Source organism: Ptychodera flava, chromosome 16, assembly GCF_041260155.1.
Source record: "Ptychodera flava strain L36383 chromosome 16, AS_Pfla_20210202, whole genome shotgun sequence".
In the NCBI taxonomy this organism is placed as follows: domain Eukaryota; kingdom Metazoa; phylum Hemichordata; class Enteropneusta; family Ptychoderidae; genus Ptychodera; species Ptychodera flava.
In genome coordinates, this window is record NC_091943.1 from 4041637 (window position 1) to 4068116 (window position 26480).

The 26480-nt window shown below is 35.0% G+C and overlaps 1 protein-coding gene across 1 annotated transcript in view; it reads right to left on the bottom strand.

Moving 5' to 3' along the window:
* LOC139152554 (protein SCAI-like) overlaps positions 1-26480 on the bottom strand; it is a 60735-nt gene that overhangs the window by 17288 nt on the left and 16967 nt on the right. The window contains exon 3 of the mRNA XM_070725766.1: positions 987-1073. Coding sequence (XP_070581867.1) covers positions 987-1073 — 87 coding nt within the window. The remainder of the gene's footprint in view (positions 1-986; positions 1074-26480) is intronic.

Genomic DNA, 26480 nt, shown 5'->3' on the forward strand with positions numbered 1-26480 from the left:
TGGTTCCCTAAAATGCATCAAGTATTTCACTGTCCTTCCATGAACCTCCACATCAGTTAAGTCTACTTAATTGTTATGGCTGCAGTATAAATGCAAAGTCAGTATTTGGAAGCATCGTTTTGCATTCTGACAAAATCAACAAGTTTTTCTCACGCATTGTTTTTTTATTCCCTCCTCAACACTCACTCTCTTTGACATCATACATACCATCTTAGTTCACAGCTGTCATACTTGGTATCTTTCATAATTCGTATCTTTCATAATTCATATATTTCACACTTGGTATCTTTCATAATTCATATATTTCATAATTGGTATCTTTCATAATTCATATCTTTCATGATTGGTATCTGTCATAATTCACACCTTTCATAACTTTCAAATCTTTCTACCCACTATTGTCATTTACTGCCATGAATCTGATGTAAATTCTCTCTGAAATACCAATCCTGAAGTGACTGGTGTCATTTGTAAACAGGTACTTACTCAAATAGTCCCCTGGCACAGACATTTCACTGAACAACTCTATCATGAAAGGATGCAGACATTGTCACATTGATAGCTTTACATGCTCAGTTAGGATGAGCTCTATTGTTCAGTGATGAGATGTCTACAAACAGACGACTTCAAATGAGAATTTGGCTGACAACTTGAAGTCACTGATTGTGAACAATACAGAAATCCGCATGGTAGAAATTGCTTTTACTTCATCATGATCCCACACATTGAAATAATTAACGCTGACGGTGCAAGATATCACTCAGTTCTCATTCATAAGTAACAGACAATGCATTAGTTTATAATATACACCTTGCATTCAGGAATTTGTTGAGTTTTTGCACTGACTGTACAAAAAATAGCACAGTGTGTTATGTTTAATGTCAAATACCACTTCAAAGTGGATCTGAAATGCATTTGCTCACCCCTGCAACGTTATTATTGGATATTAATCTTCTCTTAAAATAAAAGACAAGGATTATACTTACTAATAATGATAATAGAGTTGTCCTATTTTGGAAGCTATTTCTCCTATCTGCCATCTCTTCAAGCCATACCTTGTATCCAGGGATTGTCTGCAATTCAAAATGCAATTATATGAGTACAAGTTTACAATATAATAGTATTAAGATTTCTAGCTTTGAAGATCATCATCTCTTGGCTGTTTGACAAGAAAAGAATATTTTGAGATTAGAAATATTTGCTCATCTTTTAGTAGTTTCTTAACTTTTTAATTATTGTTTGGAGGTTAGCTCCATTAAAATGCATAATAATGTTTTTGCAGATCCACAGTCATCAACATTAAGAACGTTTTAGGTTGACTATTGAATATTGTCTGTCTTTACTTCAACCACCCCCAGACAACTTCCTTTAAATGGATATCACCGTATGACACCAATCTCTGAATGTGTACTACACCTCTTAATTGCTTTATTGCAAGATAATGGAGTTATATATCAATTCATTGCCGGCACAAACACACCTGTACCTTGACACTTAGATTTGTTATGCATATACCGTACTTGTTGTGACGAAATGAGCGAACCTAACCATTGCTCAGGTAGCAAACTAAGATAAGATCAGGAAACACAAATATGTGTCTTCAATTATGTACTTGATGTGAATTAGGGTCATGCTAATAAAACAATTACATTCCATTGAAGGAAAAGGGACAACCATTGCCAAAGAGGCTATAACTGTGTAAATCTTTGATCATCATCACTTTGAACAGTGCATAGGCTATTACTGTGAAAATCTTTGAGCAAGTTTGAATGCCGAAGAGGCTATAACTGTGGAAATCTTGAACACAGAAGAGGCTATTACTGTGAAAATCTTTGATCAAGTTTGAACACTGAAGAGGCTATTACTGTGAAAATCTTTGATCAAGTTTGAACACTAAAGAGGCTATTACTGTGAAAATCTTTGATCAAGTTTGAACACTGAAGAGGCTATTACTGTGAAAATCTTTGATCAAGTTTGAAAATTGAAAAGGATATCACTATGAAAAGCTTTGATCAAGTTTGAACACTAAAGAGGCTATTACTGTGAAAATCTTTGATCAAGTTTGAACATTGAAAAGGCTATTACTATGAAAATCTTTGATCAAGTTTGAACACTAAAGAGGCTATTACTGTCAAAAGCTTTGATCAACTTTGAACATTGAAAAGGCTATTACTATGAAAATCTTTGATCAAGTTTGAACATTGAAAAGGCTATTACTATGAAAATCTTTGATCAAGTTTGAACACTAAAGAGGCTATTACTGTGAAAAGCTTTGATCAAGTTTGAATATTGAAAAGGATATTACTATGAAAATCTTTGATCAAGTTTGAACACTAAAGAGGCTATTACTGTGAAAAGCTTTGATCAAGTTTGAATATTGAAAAGGATATTACAATGAAAATCTTTGATCAAGTTTGAACATTGAAGAGGCTATTACTATGAAAATCTTTGATCAAGTTTGAACACTAAAGAGGCTATTACTGTGAAAAGCTTTGATCAAGTTTGAATATTGAAAAGGATATTACTATGAAAATCTTTGATCAAGTTTGAACATTGAAAAGGATATTACTATGAAAATCTTTGATCAAGTTTGAACACTGAAGAGGCTATTACTATGAAAATCTTTGATTAACCCTTTCACCCCAGTTCCCTGTGTACAGGTCCAACTTTACCATAGAAAACAATGGATTTGGAACAAACCATGGTGGTGAAAGGGTTGAACACTAAAGAGGCTATTACTATGAAAATCTTTGATCAAGTTTGAACACTAAAGAGGCTATTACTGTGAAAATCTTTGATCAAGTTTGAACACTAAAGAGGCTATTACTGTGAAAATCTTTGATCAAGTTTGAACACTAAAGAGGCTATTACTGTGAAAATCTTTGATCAAGTTTGAACACTAAAGAGGCATTTACAATGAAAATCTTTGATCAAGTTTGAACACTAAGAGGCTTGAACACAGAAGAGTGACTACCCTGTTCAGAATAAAGACTACCGGTATTATCTGTGAAGTCATAACACTGCAATTATTCCCTGGGGAGCTGCAATCATTAGCAGGAGTTCTCTAATGTGTTCAATGGACCATTGTTTAATTGGTAGATTATGCAGCAATGATTGCGGTATTGGTGCTATCACTGCTTGATTGAATGCTGCTACCATTAACATGTTCAGCCTTACACTTGATGTCTTCATTAATCAGATTAGGAATTCTGCCTAATTAAATTAAAAGCCGGCATAAAAAATTCTTCCTGACAGAAGAGGGTTTTGATATTTTTTGTCCATAATTTTTGATCCATAACATTTACTGGATCTAATGCAGATTTTTTGATTAAGTCGCATCCACACAATGAAGATATTTCTCTTCAAAGGTCAGTTTAATTGTCATTTACTATATAACTTGGTTCTGTAGTTGGCAAGGGTAATATGTCTTTCTTGCAAGGTACATGTGTGTACGTGAGAACTGTCAAACTTCACCTTTTCTTTTTTGCACTTTCAATTTTTCATTTATTGTAGGGTAGTTTGAGGTAAAAACTCAGGTTTACTTGTCCTGTTCATATTTATATCACTAATAAAATCTCAAATAATTCAAGAAATATGTTTTACTATCTGAATATAAATTCTTAACAGGGGTGAGAAACAAAGTTGTCTTGTCAATACAACATGCTAACTTTCATATCACAGAGATACTGATATATACAGGCCATTAACCTGTCAATAAAATCATTTTATAGGTTATAGCTGGCCCACATAAATCCCTTTATGGCGGTAGGGAACTGTTAACGAGTATTTTGTGTTACAATTCAACAAATCAGTTTAATGTTATCATAACAACGTTCCTTAAGGGAACTATCCTCTTTCAGATGGTAATTTTCATAAATTCAAAGTTATGTTTTCTCTTGACTATATGTTCCTACATCAGCAATTTTCTCAATGATGTTATTGACAAGCATCTAGGCCGTCCAAGGACCTTTGATATTGTACTTAACAGTTCATGGAACTCTGGTGATGAACCACAGTAAGTTAATGGGAAACAATTTGATTCAGATATTTCCAGATTTGATAAAGTGTGAAGGAAATCCAATGTGGGCATTCATAGCTTTTTCCTACCCAATCAAACTTTGTTTCTCATTCTATCCAATTATGACTTTCTGTTGCTATGTCCAACTTTAACCTTTTTTAAATGTTATACATTTTAAAGTAAAAAATAACCAGCAAAACATACAGAATATTACATATTTTTATTATTTCTAACTTGCATATTATGTGGTTACCAATCTCTAAAGAACAAAATATGTCAACTTTGGCCATTTTAAAAAGTTATACATGAAGACAAAAACATTACTCGTTAAATTGTTGCTTGCTATTTAGCTGATACAAACTACTACATATGATTTTAATCATCAACTTGTGCAGCATATTCGCATTTACAGTTATTATAATTCCCCTATGGGGTAAACAATGAATTTACGTCAAAAAGTGACCTTTTAGCTTATTACTGCGAAACTACGTACGGCAGGTATGTAGCATGCAGACTGGCATTCTACAATGTTATTTGCCTGTTGGGTATTATCATGAATTCTCTCTAACTGACATTTTTATATCTGTATAATCGAACTGTAGATTAATTCATCCTCTTCAGTGAGAGCTAGGTTTTAGTATTTTTCTTGCAGCATACAACAAAATTATGAACATACTGATGCAAACAGCCTGTACCCTATGTATGAAATACTAGTCTTGTACCTCCAGGGCAGTATTAAAGTTACTCCGGTACTTGCCATCATACGAACGTGTGCAGATACATAGACATGAATGTCAAACAGCTCAATATTCATATGTAACTTCACTAAGCTGGATTTTGCTGCCCTCCAGCTCGGTTGTGTGTCATTTGCATTTTGTTCACTAGCGTCACAGTATGTCCTGATAGTTGTCCCTTAGTACAGAGCAGTCACACCTATCAACAGTTAGTATATGATGCTGGAGGGTGGGCAGTGTTGTTATCAAACTATGAAAGACTTCCTGTGTAATAATAACTTCATGTTCCACATGAATGTTTTCCATCTTGCTTCAAATACTGGAGTCAGTCAGTACACTTTTCTAATGGTGAAAGTAATCAAGGAAATTACATGTCAAGAAACACTTGATTTACCGGCAAAATACTGGAAATTTTTCTGTAAGTTTACTCATAGTTTTTAGTTTCCAGAAGAATATCTATGGATATCTGTCATTGGACAATGCTATAAAATAAGACAGCAAGAAGAGTAATGTCATGGGAAATGTGCAATATATCAGATATTGATGAAACTACCAGACTTGAAGCAATTACTGCGATACATTCCACGAGTCGGACAAATATCATGTCTGGAATTTGACAAGCAATTCCTGGTGCATGTACTGTACAATAAATCAGAATATTATTACAATTTTTAAATCAGCACTGGCATTTATAGGAATGGAAGATGTGACATAGGAAATTATTTTGTTTTAATGTACCACAACAACTTCAAATGAGATATCCCCATTCATGTATTATTTCAGATAGCTGGTTCTAATCAACGCTACAGATCACATGAAGAAAGTTATTACACTGACTTAACAGTGGGTACAAATCTAACCTGTCACCAGCTACAAGATACCTGTGTGAAATGGACTGAGATAATCACAGATATGCTGCAAACAGGAGAGTGTACATTTGTACTTGGAGTCACTGATTATAAATCTCTGGAACTTGCTGCTGGCTGAAACATGAAGTCCTTTATTGGATGGGACATGTATGGCCACAATTCAATGTCATGGAGTTTGCTGATCAATTTCAGATATAAACTATCTTGATATACCTGGTATCTATACGGTACACGGTGCTATTAGTCAAGCTGTGCGTGTCTGCAATCTGCTTCAGCCTTGGAAGATTTCAAACCAGAATTGGTTTTTAGTACAAACTTAATTTAGTTCAATGATGGAATGGTATGTGAGACATCTGTAAAATGGATATGATGGCCAAATACAATGTCATCTGAATATAAAATTGGTCAGCTACATTTGTAAATGTTTTAAAGTTGCTTTTTAAAGGGCCAGTTAGCTGTATGTTTTGATGACTTCATAATTTTCCATTTTTTAACGTCAACTGTATTTTGTTATTCCATTCCCAAAAACATGTTGAAACACCTATTTATTTAACTTGCCAACACAGTGTTGTGTAAAATCCACTGTACAGTTATTGTTTACATTTGAATTCTACTCCGGACCTGATTTCACTTGTCAACAATAACAATGCAGTCTACACATGTATAGGCTGAGTTGACACGCTGAATACTGTGTTATATCAACATGATGTGGGGAGTAGAACTAGAAATTATGGTTGACATTAAAAACAAAAATAGCAAAAAAATTAATTATGAAAAGTTAAAGCTAATGGCTCTTTAAGAACAAATTATACCACATTTAAAAATAATATACATTACTCAGATAAACTTGGTATGATATATGACTGAATACAATAACATTTGGGTATAAAATTGTCCGCCTAAATTTTGCAAATTTCTTCAATTACTAGCAGAGACATCAGATGTTGAGGTATTTTTCCATCTATCTATGCTATTTATACAACCTTCATGTAGCTGTTGTTTCCGTGGAAAAAAGCCTAATAAACATGAATATGCTATTTGCATTCCCTTTCCCATCAGCAGTCACCATGGAAACAAATCTCTGATACCACTTGGGAATTGTATGTTAAATTTTACATCTGGCTTCTGCAGCTCCAGGGAACACAAGGCAGATCGTATTCCATTACCTTTGGCTCTGTCCACCATTAATAATTCCATTTCTTTCTGCAGAAGAGCGTCCTGCTCCTAGCACTGAAATATCATTATCTAATATTTGCCAACTTCTTCAGTGATCATTTCTGTATCTTTTGAAAATTATACAGGCATTGATAAGACTTTCTCTTACATCTTTCAGGCTCGCTTTGCTTTTTTGACATTTTGAGCAGAATATTAACTCACACAAAATGTATATCCAGTATTACTGAATACAGTTCATATATCTCAGTGATCTCATTCTATATTTAAGCAAGACTTCATGAAATGCAGATTTTGAATAAAATTATGTTTTCTTCATACAGCCAAGTACTGTTACATGTTGCTTGTTTTGTATACATAATGCCCACAAGTCATCTATCTTTATTCATGAATCTATCTTAATTCATTGATGTTTTTATTTTTCACTTAAGTGTACTTTTCTAGAGCACACAACCATAATAACAATTACAGGACTGTAATGGCTGTAATTGCCTCTTTTATATGTAAATCATGAGACATATCTTACTTCACAACAATGATGCTCTATTACAGAGTCATGGTAGGTGTACAGAAGAGCGCAAGAAGAGGCGTGAACTAACTTGATTATTGTTATAAAGTATTTCATTCTTAAATATTTTTTACACAACTATTTTAATATTGACTTCATCGTATTCCAAGAAAGAGGTCATGGAATTTCCAAATGAGTGAATAAAACCCAGCATACTGTACTTGTAGGAAAGAACACAGATCATTGCAAGTATGGTTAGACAGTTACATTTTATCCGAGCCATCAAACATTATCAATTCTTCATTGCAATTGGACAAGCTACGGGAATTAACCACAGTTTTGAGGTGTCCTTGCATTTCCTACAGCTTCTTAATGATCTATTTTTTCACACAAAGCTTAATGAATGATCTGTGACACATAAATGATATGATACAGCGTATCTTTCATCTCCTGTCTTATGAGATCATCCCTCTTAATTACAAGTCATGCAGACAATAATTTGGTTTTTAAATGCGTCATTTCTGGTCAATCAACTGCCTTTTCAAATTGATTGGACGTACAAGATACAAGAAAGTATTGCTTTCACCACTGTCTCTATAGTGTCTTTCAAACAAATTCTCATTGCTGACACACAGCAGTCCTGTAATAGGATTAACAGGTACTATCTGTTATACATGTATCTAATATTCTCATCATCTCAAATCTTAACAACACTTGACAGCCAATGACAACTTGTACAATAACTGAACCAAATGTAATTATTACCTGTTGTAGCAGTTAATTTCATATCACATACTCTCAGTTGTTCCCCTGGTACACAACTAAACATGCTTTTTTAAAACAGACTTTTTTCTTGTGAGCAGATATTTGCATGACTATTGCCAGGTAGCAGCCATTTTGAAACTTTAAAAATTTTACTATCAGGGGCATGTACAGTTTATGTGTACAAGAACACAGAGAGGACATACGACTGTCTGCACTCTGGATCAGGCAGTTATTTCATCACAAACTAAAGCTTCCCAAACTGAGTACTTGGTTAAGTTGGTTGCGTTGAATGGCAAAATAACTCACTAGCATTGCAAATGGTTACGAAAAACTCATATCAAGACATTTTGCTAGATGTCAACTCAAGGAAATGAAATGTTGCTTTTCAACAATGCAACTGCGGCATGGGATTCATGTCTTGCACATGCTCAGTTGAGATCAAAAGCCTTTTCCTAGCTTGTACACCCCTAAAAAGATAGCTTGCAACACCAACAGTCGCAGTGAGTATTTGAAGTACGACAATGCTTATGAAAGATATACAGGTACCGTACACAGGGAGAGTTCAGTAGGTACTTGGTACGATGGGAATATTATGTCTTTGAGTGCTACTTTTCAAAGTGAGTGACATTTCTTTAAGTTACAATATAGCAAAAATACTGATGTATAGTTTATTAGAAACAAATATTGAAGACATGTATTTTTTTAGAAACAATCACTTGACAGGTCTATTGGTTAGCCCTCACCAAAAATACAAAACGACAATTACCTGGTAGGTTGCAAGGTGCATTGAAAAGAAGCTGGCAACGGTTCTACAAATTGATAATTTCATATGTTGTCATCGACATAACAAGAAAACATTCAGACAAATGAATGTTCTAATCCAATAGAGTTTTAAGGTGATGATTTAAGGTAACTCTCAATGCATGTTGCCATAGAAACAAGGACTGCAAGGATGAAAGCTATCTCAGTAGCCCACATGGTAGACAATTTATAGGAATAATCTTTAATCTTCTGTTCCTAAAAGCAATGAAAAAGCTGTCTGATTGCTCAAAGTACTACATAAGAGCATTTTTATCCAAGCTGCAGCTAAAAAGAGCACTCAGCAGCACATGTACACGACCACTCTTGCCTTGATATTTCATGATGGAGTTTACGCTGTAATAACAAATCTATCCTGTTATGACAACCAACTATGAAAACAACATGCTATCAGAGCAAGCACACCCAGCTCTGTAATCTAGAATTCTTGGAATACAATGAGCAGAATGCTACCTGTTATATAGAAATATTATTTATTTTGACAACAAAATTTGCATCCATGCCCCAAAGTCTGCTATAGTCTGCTTACAACCATGTACCGGGTAGCTCTACAGTTTGCATTGTAGCTATTGATGCTACATGCACTGAGGACAGAATAGAATCCCTGAAGGCACCAGTAAAAGACATCAAACAGATTCCATCAACAAAACTATTGTTACATCTTTGGATAGATGGAGTTGGACAAAACAACTACTTCCATTTCAAAAAGTGGCATAGTGAATGTTCTCATGATTTTTTTGCTTCTTGAAGAAAATCATCATGCAATAATCTGAATTAATCTTCAACAAAAATATCAATTTACTGAGTACCATGAAGTGTACCGATGATTTTCTGTTACCTCTTTAATGACAAATCTCATCTGCAAGTTCAACTACCTGAATAGTGAGCAGTACCTTCAACTTTAATAGTCAGTCCCTACGTGTAAACGGAGTCGATGACACCTTAAATGTGTGTTAATCACAAGTTCTCTTATACAGTAACTGGCTTTTATTGTGTCAAGTAGTAGTGTGGGTTTCTGCTACTTTTTTTGAACAGTACTATGATATCAGTATCTGTGTATGAATAACAAACAATACCAAGATAACATCTATGTAATGTTCCATGGTGTTCAAAGATTTGTATATCTGACAAATTAAGCAATGATTTTTCTACATATATGTAAAGAATTACAATTACGTTCATGAGATTTTTAAACAGGAACTTCCCCTATAAAAGCCGGATTATCATAAATCTATGCAAGTGTAAAAAAGCCATACTATTGATCGGCCATGTGCCATGTTTGGTCCCAGAATCCCATAATTTTGCCATGTTTCAGGCGTTTATTGTCATTGAATCTTGCATATGATGTCTGTGAATATATAGCGACTAAACTTGAGTTGAAAATAAACTGAAAAATGTTCCGTTTTTGTCAGAGAACGCATATGTTTCAAAATGTGTTCCCTGTGCAATCATTTGACCCCTTCTTTGCATATACGAAAGTTCCCATCATGATTATTCAAATTTATCCCACGGTCAAAGCAATGCTATGAGAATTCAAAAACTCCCGCCCAGTGTATGCAAACGGCAGCGTCATCAGTAATCCCCTATTGTGTGCTCAAGGTCCTGTAACTTCCTGTTTAACTCTTAGCCTGACAGAAAAGGAAGTCAATCATATTTTTGTCTTCAGTAACTTATCTAAGAAATACACAAAGATTGCATTGAAGTCTGCTGTTGACTGTAATACCAGTATTGAGGGAAAACTATAGTACTGATACTGTACATCATGAAATACTATGACAGAACCCCATGACCTGTGAGTGCCAGCGCGCTGTACTAGCAGTATTTGCAAGTGCTGCGGTGTATTTGGCTGTCCTTTCACTCGCTTTGCTCGTGAAAGGACAGCCAAATATACCGCAGCACGAGTGCAAATACCGCAAGTACAGCGCGCTTGCACTCCCAGGCCATTGGGTTCTGTTATTATTACATATGTTCTATCTTTTATTTTCATCATTGGATTAGTCGTGCATACTACTTGTCTGTCAAAGCTTCGGCGCCACCCTGCAGAGTTATATAACATTGACATCACTGTAATGAGGCATCGAATCAGTTTTTCATTGGTCAACGCCGCCACACCCTCTATTTTGATAGGCTAAACGATTGTTTACTTGTTTATCAAGGATGACGTAAGAGGAACGTCGGAGGGCTCGAACTCTGCTTGCGATCGCTCACACATGTAGCAACATGCCATAGATACATGTAGCCAATCAAAGAGAACTTTGAACATGGAACGCTTTTGATTTTTTCACATTTTGAGCTTGAAATTCTTCTAAATGATCGGTACAAATAACAGTTTGAACATTTTTACGGGAAATTTAAGAGTAAGATATGGCAAACTTAATGAACGATCAAATTTCAGTGTTCACCGTGGCACACAAGCACTTACTGTTATCAATAGCGTGTAGGACACACAATGACAGAATAAACTGCAAAACTGCATGCAAAAGTGACTTTCTATTGTAAACAGGAAATGTCCGGTGAGAAAACAACTGGCAAAAACGTCTCTGAAAATGTTAACTGTTTAATTGGCTCTGCTGCACCCGCAGTTACGTGTGTTTTGATGTATGATGGCCGCCGTGTTACAGCAGCCACTGTGTATCCATGGAGCTAGAAACGGACGTCGCCCGTTGTCAATGTTTTGACTCGCTGACAAACAAACTGCTCTTCCGGATAAAAATCATCCTCACACTATAATAAGTACATGCAATTTTCTTTGTCGTAGTTTTTAATCGGTAACGTCATGTACTTTACTACAATTAGCATCGAACCAAAGTGAAATGAAATCTTGTAGACGACATTTTGTGCTTACAAACAAAAATAGTTTCGGGTCAAAATTGGTAAATACTCATTAACATAAAGGAATGGCATAATGTTTTTGGTATTGCACTGCAGTGCAAATACCGGTAGTATGCGTGCGCTTCGATGCAAGTAAACTGTGGTACATATGTAATAATGTACATTATCACACCAGTATATTGATGAAACAAATGCAGCAATCTGATTGGTTGAGACATGAAAAAGACCGTGGTATATTCATGATATAGCAGGTTGGCACATGCGCGAGCTCTCAGCAAGAGCAAAAATCCTATTGCTCGTGCATATATGTCATGAACTGGTCAAAATCCTGTGGTATACCATTGCTGGGTGTGCTTTATTGCTTAATTATTACAAAATGCTGTAAATGGCAAATGAAACACGGATAAAAATTCTTATCCAAATATGAAATTATAAATAAGGCAAGCAAACTGAATACTTTCAATCTTTCCATGAAAATGGGTGAGATATAGACTGCACAAAGCATACATCATCTGCAGAATGACTATAAAGTCACTGTGGAATATTCTACATAAAGTATACATCGTCTACCGTATGTAATGAGTACAAAGTGTGGAATGCATGTATCTGCCAGCACACAAACAATGAATGATGGTTGTTTCAATGTTATCAATCACATCCGGTAAATTAGCCATCCATCAGTCAGTTCAGTCTATTATAAAATTCATGAGAAACATAGTTTGACTCTCTTACACTGTAAATTCCCACCAAACATGCACCTTAACCACTTGAATTTATCAAAAATGTTTCAATTGACAATCTTTGAATTTTCCAAGCGAAATTCAATTAACTGTAAGCAAGGAAATGTCACAGTATATGACATGTAATAAGGAAAATTTATTACTTTATGGTAATTTGTGCTGTATTCAGGTATGCAATATTTAATTTTCAATTTATCAGTCTTGCCTGAGAGCCTTTGCCATGCATCAATGCAGTGCAATCATAATGACACATACTCTTCAGCAGTAATATCTCTATGTACCGGTACTCTGCAACTCCAAACTATCAAAATTACACAACAAAGAAACTTCCAATGGTTTGCTACAATGCCATAATGACGGTCAAATTGCACTTACATGTCTGTCTTACAGAGGTCAAGGAGTTCACATATGAAATACACATTTTAAGTATAGATAAATTATCAATTTTGTTTCAGGATAGCAGAAGGGAATCTGTCTATAACAATACTGTATATTAACAGAGTGAAAACCCTTCTTTGTTGCATACTTTGGATAGTGGAATACGGTACATGTATTTTACATTAGGCTAACGAGAATTTCTCAACATCCATAGCCTTGAATATTTTGCTAGCTACATTATATTAAAATCAACAGGTGCTACATCAACAGAGCAATTTAGTGCTGTACTTTGCCCTGGATGACAAGGAAACTTGAACAACCTACCGGGTTACCATTACCTGCATTGAGACAATCAGATATGTGCAATATACATGTATTTTTCTTCTAAGAAAAAATATGTATTAAAGACAGTTACTGTGCTAATCCTGTTGCACGGTAATGATATAAATACAATTTCAAAGAAATCAAAATGGTTAGGACGATGTACTGAAATTATTAGAATATAACAGAAGCTACATGTGCATGTACTTTAATTGAGTATTACAGAGACTTTTCACAACCTGTGAAGTCTGTTTTTTTACCAGTTTTATACACAACATGTTCTAAAAGGCATATGGCATTCAAGATGAGCACTCAGGATTTCAGAAAGCAAATGTGCCAAAAATAACTACCGGTAAAATGTGACCTTTGTTGATGTGCAATTCTGGAGTATGGGATAGCTGTAATATTTACATTAGGGAGTGAGAGAGGGAGAATAGAGCTATGCAAAGTAGAAGGTCAGAAAGGGCCCCCGAGAGCATCATCATCAGCATGAACTGAATCAGATACAAATGTATGGATCGCTATGCCACAAGCAACATTGGTTGTTTCCTTGTCTGTTGACACATGTACATGTATAAAGCATATGCCTGTGCATATGCAAGAATATCATTATCATGTACTATACCCATTATCACTCCAATTTTGCATTTACTGTAAAATATAAGCCATAATATTTTACGGTAAAAGTCAAGATACGTAAGATTTTTGGAGTTTGATCGTTCTCAAACTGCAGTTGCAACTTGAAATTAACAGAGTAAACAAACAAACAAAATTGCTTCTGCTGTCCACAATTATCTAGCACAATTCATATCTGGAATAGTTTGAAGCACAAAGAGTTTTAGAGATATCGACTGTAACACCAGAAAAAGTAGTTCGTGTGTGACTTTTGTTAAGTCCTATTATCTTTTCCTTTGAAGTTCCATGAGATGTGGAAGAATATTGTCATGTGTGGTGTTTCTTCAATGGAAATGTCATTTAGTTTAAGTATGAAGACTGTTTACATAAATATTTCCATATTTATGTACGGCTGAATAAAAAGTTACTGAGCCTAAAAAAATTAGGAATTTTCCTGTATTTTTTTGAAATTTTTGGTACGGGTGTGAATTTGTTACTACTGAATATCTCCTGTTCCTTATGTTGTATCAGCATGCGTGTCAATTGTGTCTGATACATCAGAAATGACACTCATGCTGATACAACAAACTTGAGGAACAGGTGATGTCGAGTAACAACCTCTACATACACAGATACATGCAAATTTAACCAGTGATACTCTGACATAGGACACAAACTGACTGCAGGGTTTGCTTTCCGAAGTCAACTCATGACTTGATGAATTCAAAAACTTGTAAAAGATATAAATATGACATTCTCTATGATGGTAAACATAAAATGATGACAGAAAATATTTTTATCAAACTGATACTACCAGTATATAAAATAATGATACATGCCTTACATTGAAAGGGTCATTTCAAAAAGAGTTTTCAGTAGTTTTTAAAACAAGTCATTGACAATGACATAGTCCCCACTTGTAATAGGAGTATTAGTCTTGATGGGGCAGGGAAATGTGGTCATTAAGAAGTATCACTGGAGTGTATATGTTGAGATCTATGGGCACATAGGTCTATGTCGTTGTTCCCAATTTGAAACACATGAGGCATGTCAAAGTTATGGTTCTAAATCGGGAAAAAAGATCAGACCTCTAGCTGTATTGGCCAGCCATGAAATACATATGTGCATAATAAATGAGGTACAAGATGTGACATCTTAAGGTCTAATATCCTATCAAAATTGGAGGGTATAAAACTTGTGGTTACTGAGTTATGCATATATATGTATAATCAAGGTCAAAGGTCATCGAGGTCACGTGGCATTTTGAAAAAAAAAAATTGTATTGCTAATTAATCCCTATATGCCAAAAATCAGACCTCTAGCTCTATTCGCTTGCCCAGAATTAGATGTGTGCATAATTAATGAGGTAAAGCGTGTGTTGTCATAAGGTCTCCCATCCTACTAAATATAAAGGACATAGCACTTGTGGTTACTTATTTATTGACATAAATGTATATTTTAGGTAAAAGGTCATCGAGGTCACATGACATTTTGTCAAAAAACTTCTATCCTATAGTTATCCCTATATACCAACAAGTCATCGTTGATGACACAGTCCCCACTTGTTAATTGGTACTTTGATTACAGGTCCTCAGAGAGGATAGAGTCCTCTTCATTAGGTCTGTGATAAAAATACTTTTGAATAAATTCGCTTGATACATGTCTGAGTTGTAGTTCAAGACATGAAAATGGTAATAAAATTGCCACACGGCGGCAATATTGGATTGTATCACAAACAAATCAATGTGCATATGTATGACATAGGTCAATGTCCTTGTACCAACTTTGATTAAAATCGGTTGAGATATGCCTGAGTTATGGCGTTGTACATGAAAAAATCATAACAAAATGGCCACACAGCAGCCACATTGGATCGTATCACAAAACAAATTCAGGTGCATATGTATGACATTGGTCAATGTCCTTGTACCAACTTTGAATAAATTCGCTTGATACATGTCTGAGTTATGGTTCTTGACATGAAAAAACGTAATAAAATGGCCACACAGCGGCCATATTGGATCGTATCACAAACAAATCAATGTGCATAGCTATGACATTGGTCAATGTCCTTGTACCAACTTTGAATAAAATCTGTTGAAACAAGCCTGAGTGATGACTCTGTACATGAAAAAATCATAATAAAATGGCCACCTGGCGACCATATTGGATTGTATCACAAAATAAGTTGACGTGCATATGTATGACATAGGTCAATGTCCTTGTACCAAGTTTTAATAAAATCGGTTGAGATATGCCTGAGTTATGGCTCTGTACATGAAAAAATTGTAACAAAATGGCCGCACGGCGGCCATATTGGATCATATCACAAAAAAATTGACAAGCATATCTATGACATTGGTCAATGTCTTTGTACCAACTTTGAATAAAATCAGTTGAAACATGCCTGAGTTATGGCTCTGTACATGAAAAAATCGTAATAAAATGGCCGCCTGGCAGCCATATTGGATCGTACCACAAAACAAATCGACGTGCATCTGTATGACATATGAAGTAATCCTTGTACCAAGTTTGAATGAAATCGCTCCAGGCATCTCTGAGATATCTGCGTGAACGGACGGACGGATGGACGCACGCACTGACGCACGCACGCACACACGCACGCACGGACATGACCAAACCTATAAGTCCCCCCGGACGGTGTCCGTGGGGACTAAAATTAGACATCCAGCTCTATTGGCTTGCTCAGAATTAGATATGCACATAATTAATGAGGTACAGTATGTGGCGTCATAAGGTCTCCCAACATACCAAATACGAAGGGTGTACCACTTGTGGTTACTGAGTTTTGGACAAATATGTATATTTCACCAAGGTCACGTGACTTTTTGTCAAAAAAATATTGTATTGCTAAGTTATCCCTATATACCAAAAATCAGACCTCTAGCTCTATTGGCTCGCTCAAAATTAGATATGTGCATAATTAATGAGGTACAATATGTGGCGTCATAAGGTGTCCCATCATACCATATATGAAGGGTGTAGCACTTGTGGTTACTGAGTTATGGACAAATATGTATATTTGAGGTCAAAGGTCACCGAGGTCACGTGACATGTTGTCAAAATATCTGAGATATCTGCGTGAACTGATGGACGAATGGATGGACGAACGGACGGACATGACCCAATCCATAAGCCCCCTTGACTTCATCCGTGGGGACTAAAAACTGTGTCACTGCATCCTTTTTGCAATATGAATACGATGAGAAACTAAATTTTTATTTTTCTTGGCCTTATACATGGGAGTCTATGGAGAACTGACTTATACATGGGAGTCTATGGAGGTGTAAACTAAAAAGTCCTCTAACACAGCCAAATTTGATCGCATTGTGAAACAAATCGACGTGCATCTGTATGGGGTAGGGTACTATCCTTGTGCAAAGTTTGAAAGAAATTGACCAGGGCATGTCTGAGATATCTGCGTGAACGGACGGACGGACGCACGGACGGACGGATGCACGCACGCACGGACATGACCAAACCTATAACTTCAAGTCCCCCCGACGGTGTCCGTGGGGACTAACAACTTGTTGACAATCATACCAGGTCATAGCATTTCGACATAAAGAAAGCTACAGGGCTGTAAACAGAAGAAAGCTTGGCAAAAGAAGACAGAATTGTGAGAATGGCTTATCGGATCAGAGATTTGATTACAGCATGTGGAAAAAAAGTATTTTGCAAACTATTAAATTTCCCGAAAACAATCAACCCTTCGAGAACTGCAATTTTCCCACCAAAAGTTTTGTGCAACATTTTACCAATTTTTAGGAATTTTTTGTAACTTTTTTGATAATTTTTGACCAAGTGGATATCACATCTCATTTGCTGCAGTGTTTTATCAAAATTTTGGCAAAAGTCTGAAAAAATTTGACTTGGGTATATTCAATAAAGGGAACAAAAACTGACTATGGCACTCATAGGGTTAAAATTTAAAATGTTTTGCACTCTCTGTCTTCTCCTGAGCATACAGTAAGTGTGGTGATTGGAGTTGAAATGGTGAAGTACACAAAAATTTGGACAGAATATTGAATTTTCAGCGACTTGTTTTGAAGCAAATCCATAATTCAGTACAGATGGTGCTTGTCTTCTGTCAAAAGCAGCTGTTTTGACTTTCATAAATTGAAATACCAGTACAATGCAGCTTTGGTCTTTAATGGAAATATACTAAAAGTGGTTGATGAAGATTTCAACCTTGATCTTTTGAGGATACGTTTCAAGTTTGCAACAAAGAATCAGCACAATTTGAGATGTTCATTTTGATGGTGATGTACAAATAGTCCCTCTCCATGCAAAAAAATGTACAACATGCCCGGATCTTGAAATAAGTCATGAGCAGACACGATGCACTGCGGATAAAAACTGTCAACTGTGTGCAGGATCATGGAAAAGACAAGCAAGGGGGAGTCAATCAGCAGAGAGGAGCGGTCTGCTGAATGCAAATGATCAGACGATATGAAGTGAAGTGTGACACAAAACCACAGAATAGCAAGTGACTTGATTAGTGCAAGCGGTATACGCATCAATGATTCACGACACTAGCTTTACATCTCTGCAGAGACTCTGTTCTATCAGCTAGATGTGACAGTATATTGCTTCAAGTGTTGCAAATTTTGCGGACAGATGGCGGAAAGGGTGATTTCTCTTGCAAAAATCAATAGCCATGCCAACATGAATGTGACAGATTTATGGACCTGCATCAAAATCGAAATGATAAATCATATACTGTATGACAAATTAGATCTAGAAAAGGTAAGGGTCATGTAAAATGCATAAATTGTGGGAAGAAATTTGAAAGTTATTATTAATGACAAACCATGTGATGATAATTGTAGGTAAATATTGTTGTGTATGATATGTTATTCACGGAATAAAATTCCATGCCAGCACTGAAGTCTGGAGTCAGTTTACAGATGAACAGGTGGTAGGGTAAATTTGCATATAGCATACACAGACCTGTCATGCAACTCTAGTAAAACATTTGATGGGTTTGTTGAAATAACATCCACTTTCCTCTGCTCTCTTGGTAGAAATGAGAAATTATTGAAATAAGATCACGTTACATGTGTGCGAGCATGGACAAAAGTTGAACGACGATAAATCTGCAGACATACTAAGTTGATAAATGAAGTGTCCTGAATAATCCAGGCAAACATAGTTTGAATGGATATGCAACAAGATGTAACAAATGAATATATAAAATGAAATATGCAGAAAGACCAAATGCCATGTAAGAATGCTAGTGTTCCAAAGACATGCCAGAAAACTATTAACGGATAACTTTTAGGGCTAAGGATCAGTGAATGTTTTTCTAATACAAAGAAATTCCTTGTACACGGTACGAACTGAAGATATCTTTTGAAATGTCTCTGTGTCAGCGCTGAAGTAATTTATTATTGCCAACAGCAAGCTGGTTGCTACACTGCCAATCGAAATTCTAGGAGAGATTATATCTTTCATATTATGGATATTTTGAATGTTTTGCACCTTATATGTGTCGATATCTTATAATTATTTAATATTTTGAATGTACTGCACTGGGTATGTACTGATATCTTATGATTATTTCATGGATATTTTGAATGTACTGCACTGGGTATGTACTGATATCTTATGATTATTTCATGGATATTTTGAATGTACTGCACTGGGTATGTAATGATATCTTACGATTGTATCCATTCTAGACTGACCTAGGGTAGCACAACTAGGTTTCCATGTAGCATATACAAACACTTGAAAACAACAATTTGATATTCTTGGTAAATTTGTACACAGGTAAATCCCATACTAGTACATACTTGCTGTAAATACCAGCAGACATGCAGCCACACACATACCACTACATGAAGGAATCAATGAGAACTTAAATTCAGAAATGCATGAACTGATCCAAAATGGCTAAGTTTGCAAGACGCTCTGAACATAAAATTGATGAATGCACAATCTCTCAATGTGTTGTACAGGGAGGAAAGTTCTATTTGTTGCCCCTCAAGACAGGTAAAACTAAACGCACAAGAAATAGAAAACTGTGTATCACGCAATCTCTATTATTTGATATTTCAACTTTTTGAAAGGAAAAAGACTTCGATTAACCTTTTCACGCAAGTGCCAGTGGTCCATTGTCAATTGTTTATGAAAGTGTAACCAAGACATACACGCAGGGAAATGGGGTTAATTGATCCACAGAGTGATGTCAAAAGACATACGTAATCGTAAGTACTTCGGGAAAAACTGAAAAAGTCTGCGGAAAAATTGTAGAGGAATTTCTACATGATATTGCCATCCTGGGAAATCAGGTTAGTATGTAACAAACTACCATAGGCTAAATCTTTGTCAATCTTATGTACACAGCGCATTTGAAACATTGGCATCATGCTAGTATGACTATATATACAGTATATATAATATATATATATATATATATATATATATATATATATATATATATATATATATATATATATATATATATATATATATATATATATATATAATTGTGTTGATATGTATCACACGTACTACAATTAAAAGTATACTGTGAAATTGAATTTTACAATTTCAAAACATAAATGCATTTTTTCATTTAATATACTATTACAGATATCACTAATTGTATCTTTGGAAAGCAAATAATTTCACCTGTGTGTCATTATTCTCTTGTTCATACCGCAATAATTTCATGCCACTAGTCTATATTACGAGTAAATTTATTGTACATTTTAACATAGGCATACATTTAAGCATAGGAAAATGAAATCCTTTGAGATGAAAGAAGTATATGGTTTAGTGTGCATATACAAATTGCATTCTCATTGTCAGCCATATTGTAACATATCATGCAACAAATTTATGTGCAGATGTGAATTGAAGTGTGTCGACGGTCGTTTATGTCCAATGTGAATGAAACTGCAAGGGTAGAAAATTGCTGAAGGTATCACTAAAATACGCCTCTGGAGAGAGTTGAAGACGCATGCACACGTTTCCAATTAGAATGTCAACATGTCGCAAATGCCTATTTGTAAGTTAAAACTTGTGTCATAGCCTGCAACACTTTTGAGAAGTTTGTGACAAGCTAGTTCAGTGTAACAGACAAATACCACCGTAGACAAGATCTCATTACACTGTGGATTTTGCAATACATGTATTTGAATGTTTTTAACCCTTTTGCCACCATGGTTTAACCTTAACCCATTGTTATCAATGGTGATTGTGGACCTTTTTACAGGCAATGGTGAGAACAGGTTAATTAAGGTATAAATTACATAGGATGCATTCTCTTTGAAATTCTGCCACCGTATTGCCGAATCAAAGGTCAAGATGGCACAAATACATGTAACTATCAAAAACTGTTTAATAAATGAGCCTATTAATCTTGCAGACTTCATTGAAAATTTTCCACAAGTCTAAATTTTTTTTCTTCACAGTACCGTACTAATAAACTGATTTCATTATATGTCTTACTTCATTGGCAAAGTTAAACTTGTAAAAAACATTTTCTGGTATTCTGAAAAATAAATATCGTACAAATTGCAATGATTTGCTACTCTATGTGGTAATAATGCAAGCTTTTTTTTATGTCGTTGCGTACATGTAAACATCTCCATATTAATATTATGCTATATGTACAGTACAGCTATTTAAAATAACACAGCGTGATCCTTACAGAAAGCTATAATTCCCTGTAATTTAAAGAGGCACTCCCACTTGGTAACATTTTTAAAACACATTTTTTAATGCCAACGGTCGATATTTGATATGGCGACTGCGCGCGGATCGCGAGATATCGATAAAAACATGTCATTTCCCGAGCGTATTTTTCACATCCCGAAGTTTTACGATCTTTTCTGATTTTGACCCGAAAACCCCTGAAGGTTTGTTGTTGTGCTGATTGACGATATTCTAGGGAGTCTACAATAAGTTCGAACGACGAAATTAATTTACTTCCCACTGCAAAGACTTTAGGCCTATATACAGCATTATGCCATTACCTCAGGTAAGTTTTGTAAAACTTCTCCTTAGTTTTTGTCGTTTTCATTATTCTAAATCAGTTGTACTATATTTTTAACCAATATCGCATAAACAGTTTTTACGTGTCAAATATTAGCCGCCTCCGATGACTACATTTTGTCGTCTGCCACACAGTACGCCGCGCGCGCGGTATGCGTCTGTGCATACCACGCGGTGGCCGCTATGTATCAACCGCACGTATCTGTGCTAGTGACCTATGCGAATTCTGGTGGAATCAGCAAACTTTGTTTTCCGTTTTTTCTCCGAGTCAGTAAGACTCGACTTTCCCCCACCGGGCATGACCGATCACCGACGCAAGTGGTACTGTGGCGTACAGCAGCGTTAGCGTAGACTCGTACTCCATAGCTTAGTTGACAATGGCCCCAGTGCCGAACGTTCGACGTTCGGAAGCTGAATTTAGGTGGGCCACCGGAATTCAAACTTTTACTTTTTTGAGGACATGTTTTTATCAATATCTCGTGATCCGCGCGCAGTCGCCACGTCAAATATCGCCCATTGGCATAAAAAAAATGTGCTTTAAAAATGTTACCAAGTGGGATTGCCACTTTAGGTAACATAGAAGAATTGATTCATCTTTGGCAGATAAATATTTAGAGTTCATGGTACTTGAAGAGGAGTCTCAATTCAATGGTTGCCACAAAACAGAAGTACAGGAATAAAATGACAAATCTGTTGAATATCTGGTGTAGTGTCTGGCACATTATCACAAACTGAACATTTGATCTGGAAATTTCTGAAGTTCCATCCACGACTTTTCTTTCAATATAGAGAATATTCTTAAGTACTGAAATAATTATTTGATTGAAATTATCTTATTTTGCCATTCCCTGACATTTTCTTCATTTAAGGGGGCGCTGCACCCAACGCAGCATATTTTGCTCAAAAATCACTTTTTTGCAAATATTTTATTCAATTTTCATTAATTTGTTAACCCAAGATTAAAATATTGGTTGGGTTCCCCTTGTAGCTTGTCATGCAGTCGAAAGTTGCGTGATAAAAAGAAGTGTTGATTTATGCAAATGTATGCAAATCACTCAATTTCCTGGCTTCTTTTTCCTCCCAATTTCGAAATTTCCAAAGAATTTAACTCCACTCTGCCTGGGTAAAATTTTCTGAAATTTTCACATTATGTTCTTTAAATGCAATATAACAAAACGACCATTTTGTTTGGCAATAAAGTTCTTACATTTTGAATAAGAGGCATTTTTATTTTGCTTATCATGATTTTAATCAAATTTTTTGAATTTCAATCTTTAAACCCTTGCCATTTTAGAATGAGGATAGATAATGCCAAATAAAACAGTCCTTTTTATCTACATATACTCTTCTACTCTTCTTTCAAGTTATATATCACATTTCAGAAAAAAGCGTCAAGTTTTTTACTTAAATTAATTTTTATAATGAATTCCAAAATTGAGGTTTTTTACCCCAAATATACACCCACTTCATCCTTTGAGTAAACTACTGCTACCATACTAAACTTCAGAGTCTCTGCTTTTTGAAAATATATAGTATGAGGGGGTTTCCGTGTCATCTTTGATAAGACATATTGCTTTGAAAAAAAAAACTGTGTTGGCAACATGCAGCTCCACCTTAAAGTGAGTAATTTCTCTGCTTGTAAATCACTTGTTCAGTCAACTTTCCTGAATTCAAATAATGCCACATTGAATACGTTCCTTTTGATCAATACCACATACTGAACTATAAATAACCATACCAGCTGCGCTAGCAATATGACAAAATGATTCCCTGATGTAATAATTTGAAAAGTAAAATATCCCACAAGCAATATGAGATGGAAATAGACAGTCTTGTACAAAATTGGATGATACATGTGTTCAACTATGTATGAGCTGACAACCGAATACACATTACTCAGTAATATGTCTCAGCAAGTTTAATTTTCTGCTTTGAATTTATGACTTTCAATACACTGTAATCCTTTTCATATCTCGCTGAAAGTAAAATGTCATGTACTTCCACATGTGCCTTATCTACATGTAGACACTGTTGCTAATTCAAACTCATGTCTTACATCTACTTATTCAATGTGGAAGTCTGTAATGCTGTTTAATATTTTATTCACACTGCAAGTAGAACATAAAATGGTATACGATGTAAGAAATTAATAATCAGAAACACGAAACCCATATTTATTATTTTTTCAGTGATTTTTATTAAATATGTAGTATGTGGAGTGGTAAACATCTGTTAAGATTTTCAATTCACCTAAATTCACTATGTCGAGCGTGATATCTACAACCATACGATCTATAACTGGTTTGATTATTTCCAAGCTGTTATTACAGATATTGATCAGCAAGTCTGATATAGTAAGTATCAGATATCGGAGTATGCTTGCAGAGATAATATTGCCTCTATGATATGTGTCTTCACCAAAACCATCAAAGCAATAGCTCTGAGTCAAATAACTTTCTAACTCACAGGTATGACTATAATTTTACCCTCTTTTATCATTTACTGAATAAATATGTTTTTACAGCTGTATTGGAAAACTTCAAAACAAACTTGTGGAACTGCTTCCGTTTTCAATGTATAAATAATAAAATTGAGTGAGTAAATACGAAACCAGATGTTATTGAGGAATTGATATTTACCTAAATACAGTAGACATATGAGAACTTACCAATCTTTACCATCACAGGTTACAAAGCTACTAATCTCTGAATCTCTACCACAGCAAAAGCATACACTGATTTTAAATGTAACAGCTTTCCAATGGAACTTTCATATTAACACAAAGCAAAAAACTTAGTCATTAAATCATACATGCACGTATCAGATTTAAAAAGCAATTATTTATCATTTAGTGGATTGGAATAGACATATATGTTAAAAGTGAAAAAAATTGCATTGTTGGAAAATTTACAATATAAGTACCAGTATTAATCCACAACTCTTGTAGCTGGAGGCTAGGTTTAAACTTGATTGCTTTGTACGGACCAATGGGTGACATCACTTAGCCCCCAGGATAAATTCAATTGGCGTTCAAGGTTTGAAATATTGAACTGACTCATTTCTGCTACAATCAGCTATATCTCCACACCTTACCCTTAATGCTAATTTATGTCAGTGATTTATGGAATAGCCCTTTGGTTTCCATGGATATGTGTAAGTTTAAGCCTGTCCTATGGACAAACACAGACAAATATTGACCAGAACAACAAAATAATTCATGAAGAAATATCAGAGATATCTGAACAAAAATCTAGCCTGAATGATATAGCCACTATCTTATCATCAAAATCTAAGGTTTGAAATATTGAACTGACTCATTTCTGCTACAATCAGCTATATCTCCACACCTTACCCTCAATGCTAATTTATGTCAGTTATTTATGGAATAGCCCTTTGGTTTCCATGGATATGTGTAAGTTTAAGCCTATCCTATGGACAAACACAGACAAATATTGACCAGAACAACAAAATAATTCATGAAGAAATATCAGAGATATCTGAACAAAAATCTAGCCTGAATGATATAGCCACTATCTTATCATCAAAATCTAGAATCAAAATGAAGTGTTGCCATGCCGATCTCATAAAATAATTCCATTTTGAATGCACTGGGCCTCTGTTGTATAATTACATGGCAAGTTGCAATAATTTGATAATGTAACTATTGCTTCTGGCTATTAAATTAAAAGCTTCGGTTTTTGCCAACAGAATAAGAATTTCCCAATTCAGCTGAGTATCATTGCTTGAAACTGAACTGATTTAGTTTGCTATGTAGGAGCTATCTTTTCTGTTGGTGAACACAACCGAATGAGGTCGATAAAAATCACAGAACTTTAAAATTGTGAGTCAAAATGATTTAATTGCCATATCTTACAGTCAGTGAAATCCAAGATACTGTTTGCTACATACTCTCAAGCACAGCTTTTTGCAAAAAAATTTTGTATCTCATGAAATTTGAAAAAGAATGAAAATCAAAATAAACACTGAAATGCCAAGCGCGTCATTTATCATTTGTGTGTATTCTTAACATCTAATGTACACATAGCAAAGCTACAATTGTAACATATTTTCAAATGACAAAGGGGATTTCAAAGATATTTTGTATCTGCCTCAGACTGTCAGGAATTTTAAACAGAGTTTAGAGAGCAAAATTATTTCAATTAACATAAAAATATAAGTTTCAAGGATATACATGTATCAAATTTACCACTCAGTTTTGATTTCACCTTGGTCTATTCATATCTGTATTAAAATTTCTGTAACTCTGTGGATATATGGATATATACCTGTTTTTACCTGCACAGCTGTGTATTGACAGTGTATGTGTGTGTTTGTGTGTGCATGTATGCCTGCATGTGTATGTGTCAGCATGCCCAAGAATCTATGTGTAACCTCATGTTTTTTATCTGAGTGAATATGCTAATATTTTTTAAGAACATTATTCACTGATAAAATATTTGTATGAGTGTTTTGGCATGAATTGAAAAATAAAGTGTATTTTGTGCCATGAATTAGAATGCCGGTATAGAGCACGTTTTGTGTGTATACTTTGAGCTTGGACAATGGAGCACTATTCACAAGTGTGTTACAAAGGGATAGAAGCTGTATGTTTTGACTTTTCTAAATTATTGATATCAATTGAGCAGTTGAATATTTTATTGTCATCCTATGTTTATGAAA